The sequence below is a fragment of the Fragaria vesca genome, linkage group LG6 (assembly GCF_000184155.1).
Source record: "Fragaria vesca subsp. vesca linkage group LG6, FraVesHawaii_1.0, whole genome shotgun sequence".
Classification (NCBI taxonomy): domain Eukaryota; kingdom Viridiplantae; phylum Streptophyta; class Magnoliopsida; order Rosales; family Rosaceae; genus Fragaria; species Fragaria vesca.
Window position 1 is genome coordinate 33,737,869 of NC_020496.1, and position 19,744 is coordinate 33,757,612.

Genomic DNA, 19,744 nt, shown 5'->3' on the forward strand with positions numbered 1-19,744 from the left:
TTCCATAACTGATGCTACACATATAACTGCAACTATACTTTTGAACTTTAGCAGTGAACAAAGGAAGCAAGCTTCGTTTTGTGCAAAATTCCAACTACCTTACCTACTCCTGACTATGTGAAGCACTTTGTACAAAACTGGATGGAGTCAAGCTGCTTTTTTGAATGAACTCCATACTCAGCTTCACTTCTGACTGCTGCTGTAACAGTTGCTGAACAATAGCATCAACTTTTGGACAATGTATAAACATCTACTGTATGTATCAACATCTTTTGAACAATGTTGCACTATATGTATATATAAACATCTGATTTACAAACTTCAGTTCAGCGTTTTTTTACTTGATCAGCTTTTTTTAAACTAATCCCGCAGCAAAGCGTGGGCACAAAAACTAGTAATACATTATGTTAAAAAAAGTAACTAGATTAAGTAAGCGAATCACTAACAAAAACATGTCGTATAGACTGATAATCTATATACCCAGGTCCAAGTTCATCAAATAATTTTACTTTTTGTTATATGGGAAGCAAAACAATGCGGTGGTTCATTACTTCATTGTGTGTACGAATCCTGATCGTCCAAGGATTAATTGCCAGGCCTAATTCAGTCTAACAGAAAGAACATTATGGTGACGTAAACTCTGACTATACGTCCTTATTTGTCCAAGGGAATATTGATATACACGTCGGATAATTACCGAAAGTCATACACGTATTAATATTTATCTAGACAAATTATTCTAAAAAAGGAAATTCATTTACATGAATATTCAAAGTTCCAAGAGAAGAGAAAACAGTAATTTGGGCCGACACAAGCCAACTAGAACCAGTGCCTTTAAAAAAAAAAAAAAAAAAATAAGCTAGGGAAGAAGCGTACCGTATAGCATGCTCGAGATGAGTGCCTAGTGCGAGAGACGAATTTCGCGAGAGACCAAAACAACAAACCAAACCGAGAGAGAGACTCACCACCCCCAACCAAATCATAATTAAACAATACAATCACTACCCAGCAAACCCCGGAATCCAAATCGAAAATTTTTATTCATGATTATTTTCCGTTATGGATAAGCCCAGTTTTCCGGAAAAACAAACCACATGGACGACGTGGGAGGAGCTCCTCCTCGCCTGCGCCGTCCACCGCTACGGCACTCAGAGCTGGGACTCCGTCGCCGCCCAGCTCCGCAAGCGCTCTTCCAATCTCCTCCACCTCTCCCCCCAGACCTGTAAACGCAAGTTCCACGACCTCCGTCTCCGCTTCAGCCACCACAACGACGCCGCTCGCGACGGCGACGACGACGAAGACGCGGCCTCCCCTATTCCGTGGCTCGGTCAGTTACGTCAACTCCGCCTCGATGAGCTCCGCCGCGAGGTCCATCGCTACGACGTCTCCATCGTGTAAAATCCGAATCCATCCATAACAGTCTCGAATTTTTGTTTTTTTAATTTATAATTATTTTTATATCTGATTTATATTTGTGGTTAGGTCTCTGCAACTGAAGGTGGATAGGTTAAAAGAAGTGCGCGAAAAATCGGATCTGGTGAGGAGCGGAGAGGACCAACAGATCAGAGACCAACCCGTCGTGCCGGAAAACATCTCGCCGGAAAATGTGGCCGGGAAAAAAAATTCCGGCGAAGGCCGGTCATTCGACGAGTCCAACACCATAGATCCGGAACGTGAGATCCCCGGAACCGGAGTCGAGTTGGCGGTAAAGGCCGCCGAACCGGTCGAACCGGCCGCCGGGGATGTCGGAGCGGTGGAGAAGTCGAGTAACCCGGTAGTGGTGGAGGATTCGTGTAATGGGAGTTCCGATTCGGTGGTGAAGGAAGCGCCGGCTGCGGAGTCGGAGAAGGCGAACTCCGGCGAAGTGAGGGACTCGGTGGCGGAGTCTAAGGAGACGAAGGAGTGTCGGAGCAGTAGTGAGGTGCAGAGCACGGCGAGTTTGTCGAGGAAATTAGGGCCGGAAGTGAAGCCGAGCGAACCGGTTGAACCGGACCAGGAGGATCAATCTCCCGCCATGAATCAGGTCCTTGTCGAATCTCAGCCGTTGGTTGAGTTCCTCGGGATGCTCCGATCTCAAAAGGCCGCTTCTTTTTTCGAGCGCCGGCTCCAGTCCCAGGTTTTTCATATTTTCCTTAATTTAATTTTATTTTTTAAATTTGAATTTTATTAAAATTGGGGGCATTATTTGTTGGAATCATAACAACGCAAGTAAGACGGCGACGTTTTTGGGTTGGGAGGTCAGAACCAAATAAGGACGTGACACATGTGAGGACGGGCTTTATGGGTGGGTGACGTTAAAAAAAATTGTGTTATTTGCCCTATGTGTAATTTAAGGGGTTATATCCTACGTGATGGTGCATGGTAGGAATTTTGTCAAAGAAGGACAGTATGTAAGGTGGGTGGGTCCGCTAGGTGCCACTAAGTTGTAGGCCTTTTCTCTTTAAAATCTTTCATTAATTGGGGTGGGGAGGAGAGTCGTCGTGAATTGAGGTGTGCCCGTCTCTACTAGATTTTCTATTTCCTTTTTTAGGGAGACATTAATTAAAAAATAAAAATAAAATAATAGAAGTAGGATCATTCATACCAAATTTTTGAGACTTTTGCAGTAAGTTTTTTAGGAAATGAACGGGTTACCGGATAAGGAAATATTTGTAGTTTTGTACTCTAAGGAGTAATATCCCTAGTGGTAAGGAAGCGCGAATACTTGTGTCACCCAAGGGGAATAATCTTTAGGTTTACCAAGATCCTGAAATCAATCCATAAGCAGGGTACAGAAAAAATACAAAAATGAAAAAAATCACATTACCAAAAAAAAAGAGAAATTTTAAATACACACCCCTAATCTCTTAATACACACCCTTACTATTTTATGTTTCTGTTGAGATTTTATAGGTAAGCTAAATGACCAAAACATACATCTATTATTAAAAAAAAAAAATCACACTAGAAGTATTCTTTTCAACGTCTTCTACCCTAAAATTTTTGAAAACATGTCTTCTCCTCTAACCCTAATTCTTCTCCACAATTCATTTTGGTCGTCTTTTTTTTTTTTTTGTTCGTATCCGTATCAGCTTTAATTTGATCTTACAGATCATATTGTCAAGTACTGTATCTTTATCAGCTTTAGTTTGATCTTGCATATCATATTGTCAAATACTGCATCTTTATCATGACATTTTTTATCGAATAACTAGCTATCTATGTTTAATAGCTACTGTACTTCTACAGTTGTGCTCTTGTGAATTTTGAAAACTTGTATTGGTGATTTAGAGTTGAGATATAACAATAATCATTTGATTATAAATTGAACGATGATAACCAAAAATTTCTAGCAAAAATTAGACGAAATAATATGTAAAAAGAGGTACCAAATAGTAAATATATCTTAATTATATTAAATAACGGAATATTTCATAAATTAAGGGCATTTTAGACAGTTTGGGATGTGTATTAAGTATAATATTGAAATGAAAAACTTGATAGGTAGTGTATTAAGTAAGGAGTGTGTATTAAGATATTAGGGGTGTGTATTTAAAATTTCTCAAAAAAAAAAAGGTACATAAAAAAAAAAGTTGTTTGTCTAGAAAAATAGATCGCTTTTTTAGTATTTTATACTTTACAACCACATAAAACAAGATATGGTATTTGATGTCATGTATGTTAATTTTTTTCAGTTTAAATGTTGTGTATAGTTTTATACCAATATTATTCTCTGTTTTGTTTCTTCTTCCGGTACAAATGGGGGATTATTGATATCACTCTAAAAATGTAGCCATGTAGGAATGTGAATTTTGATGTTTAGAAGTTATTAATTGTACTACGGAAAAATATGTCCGCTTTTCCGAACAGAAAATAATACGTTTGGTCCGGTTTGGTAGTGAAACACACATTTATGACCCCCAAGTGGTGATGAAGGCTGGGACCGCTGGGTTAGGATGGGTTCAATTTCCTCCAGTGTAACCAATGGCATGTTTATTGTTTTCTGAATTTTTACTTAATCATATGATAAGCGTTCTTTGTGTCTTGTTTTATTGGTACAATTTTTTTATGCAATAAATAGCAAAATGCCATTGTTGTTTATGGATCTCATACGTTGCAGGACACACCCATTTATACGAACATGATTCGGCAGCATATAGATTTTGAATCGGTACAAACCAGACTTAATGCGGGTTGGTACTCAAGCTGCAAGATTAAATTTTTTAGAGATGTCTTGCTTATTTGCAAGAATGCTGTTGTCTTCTTCGGGAAAAGGACTGCAGAATACAAGGCGGCGTGTGAGCTTCAATTACTTGTTCTAAAGGAAATGGCTCATAAGGATCCTAATCAAGATCCATCACCTAAACAAGAAACTCAGACACCATCTAAAGATGAAATCCTGACACCACCAGCTATACCATTAAAGCCTGCAAGTGAATCATCAGAGTCCTTGCTAGCAAAATCAAAACTATCAATTCCATTGACTGCTTGTCGTAAGCGCAGCTCAATAAAGGCCAGAGCATCCACCTCTTCTTTGGCACCAGACATAAAGAAAGAGCAAATGACTACATCGTTGCATGATGTCAAACCAGCTATAAGTTGGAAGCAAAAAGAAGAATCCTTGGATGAAGTTGAGGAGCAACTTCCTGTCACAAAGAAGAGAAGAAAAGATAGAGTTGGGAGCAATTCAAGAAACAACTCGAACAAAAATGGCAAGAGCCGAAGTGATGCTAACAAGGAGAAGAATCTAGATGCCAATGCAAATGCAAATGTTGGATCTTCAAGCAGAGCAATGATTAGCAATGAGAATTCAGAGTCCCTGGCCGAGACAGAAAAGAAGAACAATACTGCAATTGGGAAAAGGCAAAGTGCAGAAAAATTCTTGAGTAGAATGAAGAGGAGCTCCACATCTAACAACAAGTCAGAGACGTTGAAAATTCTTGAGAATGATAGCATAGGTGTAGCAGAGCAGAGAAAGAATGGAAACAGCAAAGGGAATGTACAGAAGGCAGCACAGCAGAGAAAAAATGGAAACAGCAAAGGAAATGCACGGAAAGAAGTAGTAGAGCAAAAGAAAAGTGGAAACGGAAAAGGAAGTGCGGAGAAACAACAAGCTTCACGTAGAGGTTCTGGTGGGAGACAGGCAGCGAAAGAGCAAGAGAGCCCCTCGAAAAGGAGCGTAGGAAGGCCCTCAAAGAGAACAGCGGAAACAACAAGAGCTCCTCCAGCTAAACGGCGTAGAAACTAGATAGAGAAGGTAATAAATATTAAAGTGAAGCATGTGCCATGGGAATTGCAAAGAAACTCCTATCAAGGAACTAATGGTAGTCCGTCCGTTTTGTTTTCCTCCTAACGATAGAGTTAATATAACGATACTTGAGTTGTCTTCAGCATTGAAATTTAGATTTTGTAACAATTATGGAGACTGGACATTCTTTTAACTGCTCATTAAACTCCGTACTATACGAGGTTCCAAATCCAGACTTGGGATATCACAGCTAGCAGTGATAATTAAAAGCAAATAGTAAATTAAAAGCAAGAGTCCGGACCCCTCATGGCAATCTGGCCGATTTGAACACACCCAATAGATACCCGAAACGCCTGTCCTTCATTTACCTACTTTCGTTAGAGCTTAGATTTCACTACATTGATATGGAAACTGATGCATGGTGTGCTAAGCAGCTAATGCAATTCAAGGAGATGGCGAGAGATGGGATCCTGATGGCCACCCTACTAGAGGAGTGGGCTGCTTTGCACCAAACTCTGATCGCACCACCAGTGGCCGAGTAACAATATTAGAGTTTGAATGAGTTTTACGTCAAAGGCGTACTAGTAACTTCCGTGTTCAGGCAGATGCAGAATCGAGGAGAAAAGGGTAGATGAAAGTGAGGGTTTTCAGCCACAAAATCAGATCGAAACAAGCAGCGAGAGAAAAGAGTCTTATCGGGTTGAGGGTTGCAACCCACGAATGCAACTCCATACACTGAATTGAAGTTTGGATCGGGGATCCGTCTTTTGCAACCTATATCACCGTATCCCACTGGTCTGTTTAGATTTATGTGTTTCATCCAATTTGAAGAAGCACATATGTGTTTCGGGATTTGTTCCATTTGGAACAGGAGTTGTGGTAGTGTTGAAGTTGTTGTTGAAGGGTTTTGAGTTTGTTGTGGTTGGTTCTGGTATTGCTTTTACGAGTCTAAAATATCTAGATCGATTAATGTCCTTCATAAAATTTTGAGAGGTCGATGTGGTTGTCGGATTTGTTCATTTTGGATTTTGGAATTGTGGATTGTTTCTTTGTTGTTGATGGGTTTGAGTTTGTGGTGATTGATCATGTGTCATTTTAATTTGATGGGCAACTCCACAACGTTGGCGGAACCACATACATCAGACACCGGTGGGAGGGATTTTGCAAATTGCAACACCGCTTGTTGTGACCAAGCCCCAGACAATTACTGCATGTAATTGAGCTTTTCTTAAATGGCCTTGTCACTAATTTAGTTATTGAATTTACATGTGATCACAGAAGAAACCCATCTCAAAAGATAACTGATGATATACAAAATTTAGTTATTAAGTTTAAGGTAAAAACCTAAAATGGTACCCCAATTATTGCGAAAGGTACTTTTTAGTAGCTAGAATGGTACCTCAATTACTGTATCGTTACCAAATATGGTACCTACAGTTAGTTTTTCCGTTAAATCAATGATGTGGCACGTGTTTAGACTTTTTCTGCTCAATAAGCTATGGGCAAAACAGTAATTTTAAAAATTAATTTTGTCATTGCTCAGAAGACTATATAGTATATCTTCTTTTTTTTTTCCTCAAAATATATACTTTAGTTTTTTTTTTTTGATTAAAATATATACTTTAGTTTTGATATTAAGTTTGTTACTAATATATGTTTATCATATGTTTTGTAACTTATTTTTTATACAAACAAAAAATGTTTATGAATATGTAAATAGGTGAAGATGTACTAACTAACAAATTATTCCTGATTAGAAACGTTGTATATAATACTTGAGAATAATTTTGGAGATAAAATAAAATGTATTAAGAATAAAAAAAATCTATCATTTGAAAAAGGAAACATTGTATATAGACTATTTTGCCCCTTTAAATACATGTTACATCATGAGTTTAACGAAAAAACTAACAGAGGGACCATATCTAGTAACGATGCAATAGCTGAGGTACCATTTTAGGTGATAAAAATTCATAGGTACCAAAAAGTACATTTCGCAATACTTCCGGTACCATTTTAAGTTTTTACCCTTAAGTTTAACTCGATACATTTTACTTACACAGTTATGTAAGTATACCAAATGGTACTAGACTCAAAAAGTTTATGTATTGGTTGCGAAAACAAGAATTCTTGACACTTCTTGTATAATGAAATCTAAATTTTGATACTTTTTGCCACATCACATTCAAGAGGCAAGTCATTATGTATAATTGTCACACTCTAAACCCAGTGTCGGTGGTTTCCAAGCACCTAACACTGAATCCGAGGCATGAGCGGGAAAAATAAACGAAAATAAAACAAATTCAAATACTTTTCCAAAAATTGTTAAAAACAAAATAAATTGTAATAACAAAAACAATTACAAAAAAAAACAAAATAGGTCTTGAGATCTATCTCATTTCTAATCTTCTGTAACTCTTCTAAACTCTCAAACACGTCAGCTAAACTTCACAGTTAGTCTTCTCGAAAGACGTGTCTCGTAGTACCTTAACAAGAATCTATAAGGGTGAGTTTACGCTCAGTAGGGCCAAATCTCTTAAGTTATTCTTAACTATATTGTACAATCAAGTTATCAAACATCAAACAATATTTTAAATAACTAACGACAATTCGATGCATGTATGCTAATGAATGTCTTTCTCAATTACTGGCAATTAGTCCATACATCAAACAAGTGAGCATACACGTCCCATACTGTGTATTTTACTAACTGGGGGTGACTTAGATGTCTCAAATATATGATCTAACAATCAGTAATATCTCACCACCTGAAACTCTTTTGTTAGTCATCTTCTTATACTCATGGTCTCCAAACCCGAAACCCGATAAGATCGTTTTATCGATGTCCGCCATCAAAATGACATACATTCCCTGAATTTGTGCACGTGTGGGCTACCCTAGATCTTGAACAACCCATAAGGAAATTCAACTACACAAAATGTATCTATTCTATCAATCTCATTCTCCTCTCCAAAATCACTAATCTCACAATTCCTCACGATGCATTATGCACGCAATCGAATATCAATGCGCGTAATATGACATTCAACACATGCTTTTATGGAAAGCGAAAACAACAATCATATAAGCCATCGCTAACACATGTTTTATTGAAAGCGATAACAATCAACAATTAACCAATCAATGCCACACAAAACATAAATTTCAATTATAATCTAATTATCATTTTAAATAAAGGTTCCCCGAGAAAGACCCTACCTAGAATCCGAGTGTCATTTCTGACGCCAGCTAAAATTAGTAACTATGCGACACGCATTCTGAAATCCTTATCCTTCTGCTTCTGGAATCTTGCTACTTGCATTATCCTCGTACTGAATTCTAAGAAAATCGGCAAATCACTTCAAGTCAACTTGACCGAATTCATAAATCTACTAAGGACACCCAAATGAGTTCCTTAATCCGTATTCCCTCACACCTTCTCTGCCAATTTCTGAATCAAACGTCGTATCTTAATTATGCTCCAATGCACTAATTTGACACCAGATTTACTATGGACACCCATCTCGCCTTATCGACCAAACGTTCATCTCCAGTAATCCATCCAAACACAATTGGTCAAGCATTACTTCAACATCAACTATACCTTGTTGTCTGCACCATTTCTCAATCTCTAAAATAATTATGCTTCAAAGTATTCAATCTCATCAATTCAATTGATTAACTCTCCCAAGAACCAAAACATGTTCATACCATAACTGAAGCAGCTAAACACAAATCCACCGCCATGAACAGTAAACTAGCCATAGCCAACCACTACCCAAAACTCAGATTCTTCATCCCTCATCCAACATGGAATTCAAGCATAAGAACACCAACATCATGTCCTCCAAAATTCTAACAATAGTATGATAAAAACAGAAACTATGAACCACCAGTTTCCACCGCCATTCCGCCACTCCCGCCGCTGAGCACAACAGCTGCACACACTGCCCAAAATCTAGTTTCTTCAAAACTCCACCAATATCGAATTCAACATCTAAAATCACACACTAATTCAACAAACTAATAAAGCTGGAAACCAACTCCTAGAACCACCGTCGCCGCCGTACACAGTGGCCACACAAGGTGGTCACCGACTGCCTAAATACCAAATTCTTCATCTCTGAACCAAACTCAATTTCAATTATATAAAGGGGAAGAGCCGAAGAGCTCGAAGAATAAACCAACTTTGATACCTGAGTCGACACCAAAGATCACCGGAATCCGTCGAACCCTCGCCGGAAAACTCAGAAACTTCTCCTCTTCGATTCTCCCTCCTCGGAGCTCGTCTCGACAAGCTGAAGCCCCAGGAACGTCGAAGATACCGAGACGAAGCTATCCACACCGGTGAGAGACCTCGACTTGGCCGGAATCGAAATATCGCCGGCGAACACAGAAATTCTTCTCTCCTTCGATTCTCTCTGTCTGGAGCTTCTCATCGTATCGAAGACCATCTTGATGTCGGGGACGACGATGCGAAGCTCTGGACACCAGTCTTGCGCCGAGAGACGGTCGGACGACGGAGGAGCGATCGGAGGTCTCCACCGCTGTTCGACGTCGGTCTGCGAACTGATCCAGTCCAACCTTTGTATACTGAAATCAACGGCTGAGATCAAACAGTCTAAATGATCCAACGGTCCAGATGCAGCCGACTTTAATTTCTATTTTTAATTAAATTTTTGGATAATACCAACTTTCAAAAATCATTAAAAATAGCTCTAATGTCCGAACGATACTCCGAAAAATCCTACGAACTCGTAACGACGTCTAGTTTAATCCTATGGGCTCGAAAGATAAATTTTGACAAACTAAAAATTTGAATAATTTTCGAAAGCCACAAAGAATTTAAAGAATAATCGAAATTGAAATAATAATTTCTCATTTAAAAATAAAAAATCTAATTTTCAAAATGTTACAATAATTTTGCATTTTTACTGATGAATACGTTATCTTGCAGGAAAATTGTCCGAATTGGATATATAAATAATTAAATACTAGCCTTCCTGCATGCGCATCAGATCGCGATCGCGCGTGCGTTTTTTTTTTTTTTAACATTAGTTAACTATATTTATTTATCAATGCACTATTGTATCAATTGACATATAATAATCGTTTTTAGTAACATTCAAAAAGCAGTAAAAAAAACATTCAAATCTTCAGCAAAAGAAGTTATTTGAAAGGGTCGCGTGCGGTTAGCCTCAATTTTGTTTACGATCTTGTTTTCATTTTAGTGTGGAAAGAGAACTAAGCAAGCTATAACCATTTGGCAAGTCTTAACCCTTGGTGTCTCCACCATTCAAACTACTAAAAGGATTTGAATCATTGAGTAAGTGCGAAATCAAATACAAAAAATATTAAAGAAAAAATTACAATTTTATTTTCATAAAGACAACTAAGCTATAACCATTTAGCAAGTTAACCCTTTGTGTCTCCACGGTTCAAACTACTGACAGAACTGAATCATTGACCAAGTGCCAAATCAAATACAGAAAATATTAAAGATCAAATACAATCAATGGCAAACGCTTCGTAGTGAAATAATTGATGGCCGGTTTGATAAAAATAAATCGACAGAGTTCATTTCATAACCTAACAGATATTCACTTCTTTCTTCTTCTCCACGTTTCTGTCTTCATTTGCTTAAATAGACAACATCCATTTCATAGCCTAATAGATATATATTCACTTCTCTTCTCTACGTCCCTCGGTCTTCATTTAGCTTCAACATTGCAATCACACTTTTTTTTGACTTTGCACAATGAATAATCTAAAATAAATGATCTTAATTTTGATCATAATTGAGCTTTTTATAATGATGTATTGCCTCCATAGATGCTTTAAGAAAAGCAAATGAGGTCTACTTCTATACCTCTTCCTTCCTCTCTCTTCTCGCTCCTACAGCAACCATAAGTAACTTGGTGATCGATTAGCATATCTTGCAAGTTCTGAAGACATAATCTACAAAAAACAAAAATAAACAAACAAACAATTTTCTGTTTTTTCTTTTTACCATTTTGTCCATGAAATATACAATTTTCTTATTAGCAGAGTTTAATCAAGGAAGGATATTTTAAGGGTTTTTGAAAATTTAACCAAATGACAGTTCCATGCCTTAATTAATAGAGATACTATGAATGTGAAACGGAAGCTAGGGTTGGTAAATGTACAAGTCACCAATTTTTTTTCTTCAGTTTCTTTTATCAATTTTGTGAACGGGCCTCTATTCCAGGCATTCTTGTCAAAATGGCATGCAAATGCAAATGCAATTTCAACACAAAATGATGGAGTGGATAGCATTTCTTCAAAACAAAGTCATCCTTCTCCCAATCCCAACTCTTTTTATTCTGTCCTCTCCAACATTAACCACTTCCCAACACACTCTTTTCATGAACCTTCATACAATAATAATCAAGCACAATCCCAACTCCATACCCAGATCTTCCAACCCACCAAAAGAATTCCAGAATGATTGTGATGGGTACCCTTTCAAATGGACAATCTCTCTTGATATGAGAAGCGTTGGCAGATTGACAGCATTGAATATTTTTGCTGTTGCTGCCTAAAAAGGTCTTTGATTTCTATGCCGTGGCTTCCGGTGAGATTTTCCTTCATGATTTAGTTGATTGTTACTTCATGATCTTTCTGTTGGTTTTTGTTCTGTTGATGATCTGTTGCTTGTGTGGTGATCAATGATAATAGATTGTTATAACTCTTTAACTGATATGTGTATGACTGGATTGGGGTTGTTTCGATATCCAAGTTTATAGTAGATAATCAATTTGTGTGCTCCATCAAAGATGATTGAGTATTTGTTCTTGGATATTCTCCATCGGTTTTCTTTTGTCTGCATAAATCTTTGATTTCAAGGTGTGTAATCTTGCAGGGACTAACATTTGATGCCAACTTTAGTTTATCTGGTCATTTACAATGAACACGATCTCATGTGAACTACTTTACAGGATAATATATCTGCTTAGTTATTAGGAATGCTTTTGTACAAGATAGAAAATACCCTTTTATACAAGATGGACTCACAGACATATAATAAATAAACTGTGATGAAAACGCATATCTTAGATTAGTCCAGCTCATGGTAAACATCATTGTTCTCTGCAGTCTTTCGGGGAGTGTAGTTAGGAGAGTAGGTTGAAGAAAACCAATCCTTGTATGGATTAGAAGATCCAATGGCATTGGATTTATAAAACTATTGCTCTGGCATATGGATCGGAAGCTACAAACGCATGGGATGTTTATCTCCTTTATGTCCTGGTCCAGTTGGTGCAACATTAAACAATTGTTTGTGGTCTGCTAGGCCAAGATTGTTAGGTAATCATCTTTAATCATGTTAGGAGTTCCCAATTAGTAGATACTCCCAATTAGGCGACGGCATACGCAAAAAGGAGGATACTCATACAATGGCAGACGCAAATAGTTGATTTCAAGTTGGAAAATCATTTGGTCTTCTGCTAGCTGTTTTTTGCAGGTTCTTTTACCTCTGGAATGTAAAAGATTACTTCTACTGAGGTTAATGTCTGTCTTTGGGATTTGTTTTCACTCCATCAGATGTTTGTCTCGAGTCATGCTTAGTTCATATGCTTACTTTCATATCCTTTTCTCATCGGTTCAGTTTGCTTATTTTCTGTTATCATAACTTGCTTATGTAATAAGTCTTAAGGTTGAATATCACCTTGTTTAACATGGATTAGGAGGCGCTTTCATTATGTTTTTTTTGCCTAAATTGTTCTCATTTTATTTCTTACCCTTTGTAAATGTCAAAAGGACATGTAAATCAATGGAATAAATCCACAGATATGCTGACTTATAGCTAGGCAGGTTACTAAACTGCTTGGTGGCTATGTTACTTAGCCTGGTGGGGTGCGGTGGTCTGGATTTGGTCCACTTTGTTGAAGTCGCATTAGTTACTCCCTTAAACCTTTAGGATAGTAGGGTCACCACCTGATAAGAATGAGTAGCAAACCACAAATAACTCCCGTGATAGGGATGCTTCATCTAATGAGTCTCATCTTCCTGACCTCCTATGTTCATTGTAGAAAATATCACTTCCCAAGTTTAATTCGATAGAAATCATAATTCTTGCTTTGCAAATTGATTGGTATGGAACGTACATTCATTTATCTGTATTATATGAGCGGTTGTCCTCTTTAAGATAGAGGAGACACTATTAAATCCAAAGCTGTCTACTACAGGCAGCCAGTAAATTCAACAAATATGAAGCCGGCTGGACGAGCTCTGATGTCTGCCTCATTGATCTTTATTGGTGCAGGAGCACACTTCAAAGTCGAAGATCCTGTACTCGAAGCCCGGATGAACTTCATCACTTCTTGTCGCATAAGCTAGTTGGCCATACTGGTTTTCAGGTATATTTAATTATACCTTTTCCGAATTAGCCACTCATCATACTGCTAATAAGACTTGAGAACTTTATTCTTCATGACATTTTGGCTTGTGAATATTTGTGCAGAGTTATGATTTTCCTTGCTTTCAATGCAGGAATGGTGTCGGCAGGAATTGATCAGAGTAAGCAAAACAAGTCGCAAGATCAAATAGCAGGATCACATCAACAAAATTTTACATTTAAATTTCATCTGCTATGACTAATCTTACAATTAAATGCCGTCCCTCATGTGGAAACTATACTTAAAAGAAACACAATCTCTACTTGACTTCTTGACATACCTTAATACTAAAATGAGACGTTTTTACAAGTGGATGTGCATAATAGCATTGCTATCATCAAAGGCAATTGAGATTGCTCAAAGAAACCCAGATGAACAAAAAAATCTACTAATCTGATCAAATTAAAACTACTGCGTCACCAACATCATCACCCTTTTGGTGCCTCCTTTCCAACCCAATCTTTCTGGCCATTCAAGCTTTTCAACCACAGTGCATGTTACACCATTTTCATCCATCCATTGATCAACCATGCATATATGCATGCTCTCCACGCTCTCCATCTGTGGGGAAGCATTAAAAAGAAAAAAGAAAAATAAGTACCAAGTAGAAAAGATTAATACAAGAAATTCCAGTCAAATTTAAAATTGGTCTTTTGGCTAGGCAAATGAAGGGACTTTTCCGAACATTGGATGGATCCTTGTAAGTAAATTATATCAGAGGAGATGAAGGAAATATTGTTGACTCTAATACAAAGAAATTACTGTCAAATGTGGAATGCTCAATTCATCCAAGACTGCAATACAAGTGATCAGAAACAATGACAGTTACATTCATCTTTTTCAGCAAATGTATTATGGTTTAAAATCCCTATTTGTTCATGGTCCCATTATAGTTCTGAGTCTTCATGGTCTTGCGAGAGTTGCCTAGAAAATGTCCCATTCTCCAAATACTTCAAAACTGCTCAGCTTCATCTCAAATGTGCAGTGTGAGACAGGCTACTTTAATCAAGTAACTAAATAATGCACTGCAAATGCAAAGCACAGGGAACGACAAGTACCACTGAAAACAAGAATTTTCAATACACTAAGAAATTAACTTGCTATTCATACAACAACCAGTTATTTAACTTATGTTAAGCTTGAAAAAGGGGAAAAAAAAAAAACTAGCAAGCACTAAACAGAATGATCCAAGGATTATTATGTGCACATATAAACCATTACCACTTTCACCATCCGATGAGTGAAAACAAGAATTTTCAATACGCTAAGAAATTAACTTGCAATTCATACAACAACTAGTTATTTAACTTATGTTAAGCTTGAAAAAGGCAAAAAAAAAAAAAACTAAGCAAGCACTAAACAGAATGATCCAAGGATTATTATGTGCACATATAACCATTACCACTTTCACCATCCGATGCGTATGCAAGCCTTTCAATGGCATCAACAAGTGCTTGTTCGTGATCCTGCATGTGTTATATGAAAATGTCAAAATTGTAATGTTAGACCAAGAGCACAGGGAGAAAGGGTGAATGATTTTAATCTTACTTTCAGCATTTTCCTTGCTTTTTCAAGCTCAAAGGGATCTGGATTACTTGCATTGAAAACTCTCTCGACCTAGTACATTAAAAGTGGCAGAAATTAAACAAAACAAAGGTGATTGCTACCATCAGTTTAGTAGATCAAGTGCATTATACTTACCTCCTTTACCAGAGAATCAGTATTCACTAATTCTAGATCATCTGGCAACTTGTTTGCTAGGCCATTTTGTGAAGGAAGAAGTTGTTTCTTTGATTGAGGCTTTATATGTCCTCGACCTCTCCCAGTAACTGGACCACCATGATTTGTTGATTTCTTTACCCTACGTCCTTGTCCGCTGCCATGGTTCCCTTGATGAGAGAGCCCCAGTTCCTCACCTTCCCAACGGATATCCTCACGAGATATCTGTAATCAGTAATTGGTCAATGCTGTTTATCAAATCATTATTTGTTAATGATTGTCATCGGTTGGGATAGAATGTTTTGTCAGTTTTACCAAGGACAAGATATAACAGATTAGGATACCACAAAAAAGAAATGGCAAACAGTCAATGGATGTAAGTCATACATCTCTAAGAAATACAAACAACATTCTTCTTTTTTAATACAAGCACAGTTTCAAATCTCTTCGATTAAATATATATAGAGTTCAACCACGTTAAAGCTATCTTCATACATTTTTGTCTAAGATCAACTTGTGATTCTGAATATTTCATATAAACTTATAAAGCACTTATTCTTTAAGAATGAGTCAATATAAGAAATCGGAGGTGTAATTCAAATTCTCTAGTGCTTTCTTTCCCAGGATTACCTATGCACTTAAAACGAGAAAGATTGGCCAATGCTATTTCCCATGGATCCTACTTCTAATCTATGATTGTTTTTTCTTCTCAAAATAAAAAATAAAAAAATAAAATAAAAATCTATGATTGGCTCCAATTCATACATATATATGTAACGATAAGAGCTGTCATGTACCTCTTTGAAATCTACCCATTCAAATGTCTCATTTGCTGTATTTTTATCATAGATCAAAGCATGTCGACCCTGTAAAAAACATAACAGGTTTTATATCATTGAAGAATCTAGCACAAACAAGAATAATTAAACAGTCATTCCTTGTCAATAATATTATACTCCTGTCAGCTATGTTTTGACTAAAGATGTCAAAAGTATATTTTCCCTCTGCATTTACGTTTCAATGGCTATTAAGAAGAACAATTCCAGCAAGTGAGGATGGTGGGTGAACTGTAGGGTTAAATACCTTTATTTTATTGAATCACTAGGTTGACATTTTATAGGCATAAACGCACAAATCAACAGTGAATATATCATTTCTCATATATCATTGCAAATACATGAAAAAAAAAAACAAATGAAATCTAAAGATTAGACAGAAGAATGTCACTTATGGATATTTAGAAGACTAGTATCTATTGTCACTTATATTTGAAAATGGTATCCAAAATTTAACATATTATGGTTGTATGGCACAAAGAATATGTCTGACTAAACTATACCAGAAACTGACGGTCCAATTACTTAGAGCAGTATGTTACTAGAGAGATGCTCATTCTTTCATTTGGTATTTGGAGTCAGCTGCACCTATACTAGGTACATGCTCAAGAGTCCGGACTTGTGCAGTTCTAACTTTTTATCTATCAATGTCTTCCACCATAAAAGTGAACTTATTTCTTTCCCCAAGATTAATCCATTCATTTTCTTGTTTGTCATATGATTATAACCTTTTCTCTTATATTACTACAGTTGGTTTTCAACAAAAGTGAAATGCAATAATAATAAAACCAATAACTCAGATTATGCATCTTAAAACTTTAAACAAGTAAATGCGGCCTGAATCAGAAACACCTAGTAGAAAATTAAGACATACATCATTAGGGTTGTAATCTGTTATATGGGCCTCATAGAAGCTGTTGTCTGCAGGCCATCTCATCCACACTGTCTTTCCGATTAAATCATATCTTGATGCTTCAGCAGGTTCAGATATTGCAAGGGGACCAGTAGAACTGCGGCTAGTGAGCTGCCGACTCAAAGAAGGTACTGTAGAATGGTACTGCATAGACTTCATCGAGGACAAACCAGGGAAAGCCTGCCCCTGCTGCCAAGAATAACAATTAAACTAACATCATTCTATAGTCTTCACACCACAATGGAGATTAGTCAACATTGATAATTGAATTTATTTATAAATCAAAAAGGTTCCTAGCTCCTCATATTCTTAAATATAGAGGCTGCAGGATTGTAATTCTAGATTACAGATAGCAATGGGGTATGGAATTTGGAGGATACCGATTGGGATGTTTTCTGTTTCTTTCGGGATGCTGAAACAGTAGGACTGGATACAAGATCATAAACAGGTTGTGATGCACCGAACCTCGCAGCTTGAGGCCCCCCTGTCGTTCTCCACTCTCTGATTAGTTGCCAAAATGTAAATTAGAAAACAAAAATTATTGAACTCCAGGCTTGTTTATCAGCAGTAGTGTAACATAACTTTAATTTCAAGAGATTAACCTTATCTTACTGATGATATCATCAGAGTTAACCCTTCCAAGAAGCTCTCTGTGTTCATCATCTGATACTCTCAGTTCTTTCCTAAGTTCTGTAATCAAACTTTCCTTTTCCTGAAATAAAGGAAAAATCAGAGTTTAAGGCTTATTCTCAAAAAATCATCAAGATAACAAGAAAGAGACAAAAGTAAATACCCAAGTAATCGCATCAGACTGAGCTTTAAAAGCACGCAGGACTGCACAGTATGCTTCTTGCTCTAGGTAATGAATTTGGGCCTCCATGTCAGTACACCTCCTAGCAAATGAGATAGAACCTACAGCAGATCTTTCAATTCCAGCAAATTGACCCCTTCTTGGAATTCTGTATTGAGGAGATGGAGGAAGATCATCATCAGTACCTGCAGTTATTCCATATAAAGATGTATATGATCTCCCAAGAAATGTCACCCGGACTCCATAAAAGGATGACAATTCTTGTATATGCACAACTACTGCCATATAGCCTCAAGATTAAATTTTGCAAAAAATATTATTAGAGGTTGAAGCATCGCATGTGCGGAAGATAAATTGTTTACTTATGATCTGTATATCTAGCTATTTTAACATGTAGAGAATGGGAACAATTTGAAATGAAATCAGTTCTCGACCAAGAACACGAGTTAAACAAGTGATCAAGTACCAACTGAAGCAAAGTTACAAATGAGTACATGAATTCCCCATCATTGGCTAGAACTGATCTCATTCCATACTATTAAGAAAGCAATAGGGCAGAATTTGTTGGCAAATTACTTATACGACAAAGGACACACATTACTTCTTTTGAAAATGAAATGAAAATAACACAGTATACAGACAGGAATATCATGAAACACTTGCATATCCATGCAGTTTATGAACATATAGACAAATGAATGAATATATCAATCTGTCATTCATATTTCAAATGAGTATATACCAAATATGTGTTCAAGTTGGCGAAAAATTCAAACAAGAACATTCCAATCTTTGCCAAATTGAACTGAAAAAGTAAAAGGATGGGGGAAAAGTGAACTTGATAGCCACTCTAAGTTGTGAAGCCTATGTCACTAAAACCTAATTGCTAACACAAAGATGATTGGTTTCTCAATCTCAGACATAGTAAACCTGAAGGCAGAGTCAAATTGAATACTACTCATCTTGCTTTACGTTCACTACTTGCAGAAGCATGGCAATTACAACACACCACCATTCACAGTTGCAGTAAATAAGTACATAAGCATCGAAATAGAGCCCAGTAAGCAAGATAACACAAATGAAGAAAAGCAGTAGCGAGAAAAATCCAACCCTAATAGCACGAAAACCCCAATATATTCTCCTAATTCGAAACAACAAAACCCCGAGATTAACACCACGGATGACACAGAACACAAACCCAACCCCACCTAAGCCCTTGTCCAGCGCAAACCCAAAAACGCCCAAAACCCTAATTCGGATAAAACCCACTGAACATTAGGCAGGGCTCGAAATCTGAATTGGGGAATAACCAACATTAAACCCAGACCCAGTAACCCAAATCGGGAAAGAAAAGCGAGGCAGAGTCGAAACAACAACGTTAGAGGTCGAGGAGAATCTCACCAGTGCTGTCGGAGGCACCATAGTCCATGCGCCAGACACGGTCAAGTGAATCTGCCCTAGGAAGGAACCAAAGCAAGAGAGCTGGGGAAACAGATTAGGTTGGGAATAAGGGGGGAGAGGACAAGTGGGTAGATCTGGGAAGAAATCAAAGAGGGGGGTGGAGGGAAGAGGAAAGGACGGAGTTGGGGAGTTGAAAGCTACGAGCTTTTATTCAAAACAAAACATTTGAGCTTAAAAAGGAGCAGCAGCACTTGAGATTTTCAGTTGTAGTTGTCGTCGTCTTGGCCGTACGTTGTCTTCGTTTGTGTCTTTTGGAGCAGTGCTTCAAACGCGCTTTTGGGGCTTTTCTACCAAAAAAAAAACGCGCTTTTGGGGCTTGGGCTTAAACTAATGTCTGGGCTATGGCTCGTTTTAAGCCGT

The 19,744-nt window shown here is 37.3% G+C and overlaps 2 protein-coding genes across 2 annotated transcripts; one reads left to right on the plus strand and one right to left on the minus strand.

Annotated features, from left to right (window-relative positions):
• Positions 1–982: 982 nt before the first annotated feature.
• On the plus strand, positions 983–5,424 carry LOC101292525. Its single transcript, XM_004304324.1, has 3 exons — positions 983–1,394; positions 1,483–2,116; positions 4,100–5,424. Exons 1-3 carry the CDS (start codon positions 1,060–1,062, stop codon positions 5,225–5,227), a joined length of 2,097 nt encoding a protein of 698 aa, XP_004304372.1. The 5' UTR covers positions 983–1,059; the 3' UTR covers positions 5,228–5,424.
• Positions 5,425–14,023: 8,599 nt separating this feature from the next.
• LOC101293025 lies at positions 14,024–19,352 on the minus strand. The gene is made up of 10 exons (XM_004304325.1): positions 19,325–19,352; positions 17,906–18,108; positions 17,715–17,824; positions 17,493–17,613; positions 17,074–17,298; positions 16,161–16,229; positions 15,346–15,588; positions 15,193–15,261; positions 15,047–15,110; positions 14,024–14,602 (listed from the first exon to the last, which is right to left on the minus strand). The coding sequence occupies exons 1-10, from the start codon at positions 19,350–19,352 to the stop codon at positions 14,532–14,534; spliced, it is 1,203 nt and encodes a 400-aa protein (XP_004304373.1). The 3' UTR covers positions 14,024–14,531.
• Positions 19,353–19,744: the final 392 nt, after the last annotated feature.

Coding starts and splice junctions, on each gene's coding strand:
- LOC101292525 (XM_004304324.1), top strand. CDS start 1,060: ATGGATAAGCCCAGTTTTCCGGAAAAACAAACCACATGGACGACGTGG. Junction 1,395..1,482: donor CGCTACGACGTCTCCATCGT/GTAAAATCCGAA, acceptor ATTTGTGGTTAG/GTCTCTGCAACTGAAGGTGG. Junction 2,117..4,099: donor AGCGCCGGCTCCAGTCCCAG/GTTTTTCATATT, acceptor CATACGTTGCAG/GACACACCCATTTATACGAA.
- LOC101293025 (XM_004304325.1), bottom strand. CDS start 19,352: ATGGACTATGGTGCCTCCGACAGCACTG. Junction 16,230..17,073: donor CAGATTACAACCCTAATGAT/GTATGTCTTAAT, acceptor TGTTTTTTACAG/GGTCGACATGCTTTGATCTA. Junction 15,262..15,345: donor CTGATTCTCTGGTAAAGGAG/GTAAGTATAATG, acceptor TTAATGTACTAG/GTCGAGAGAGTTTTCAATGC.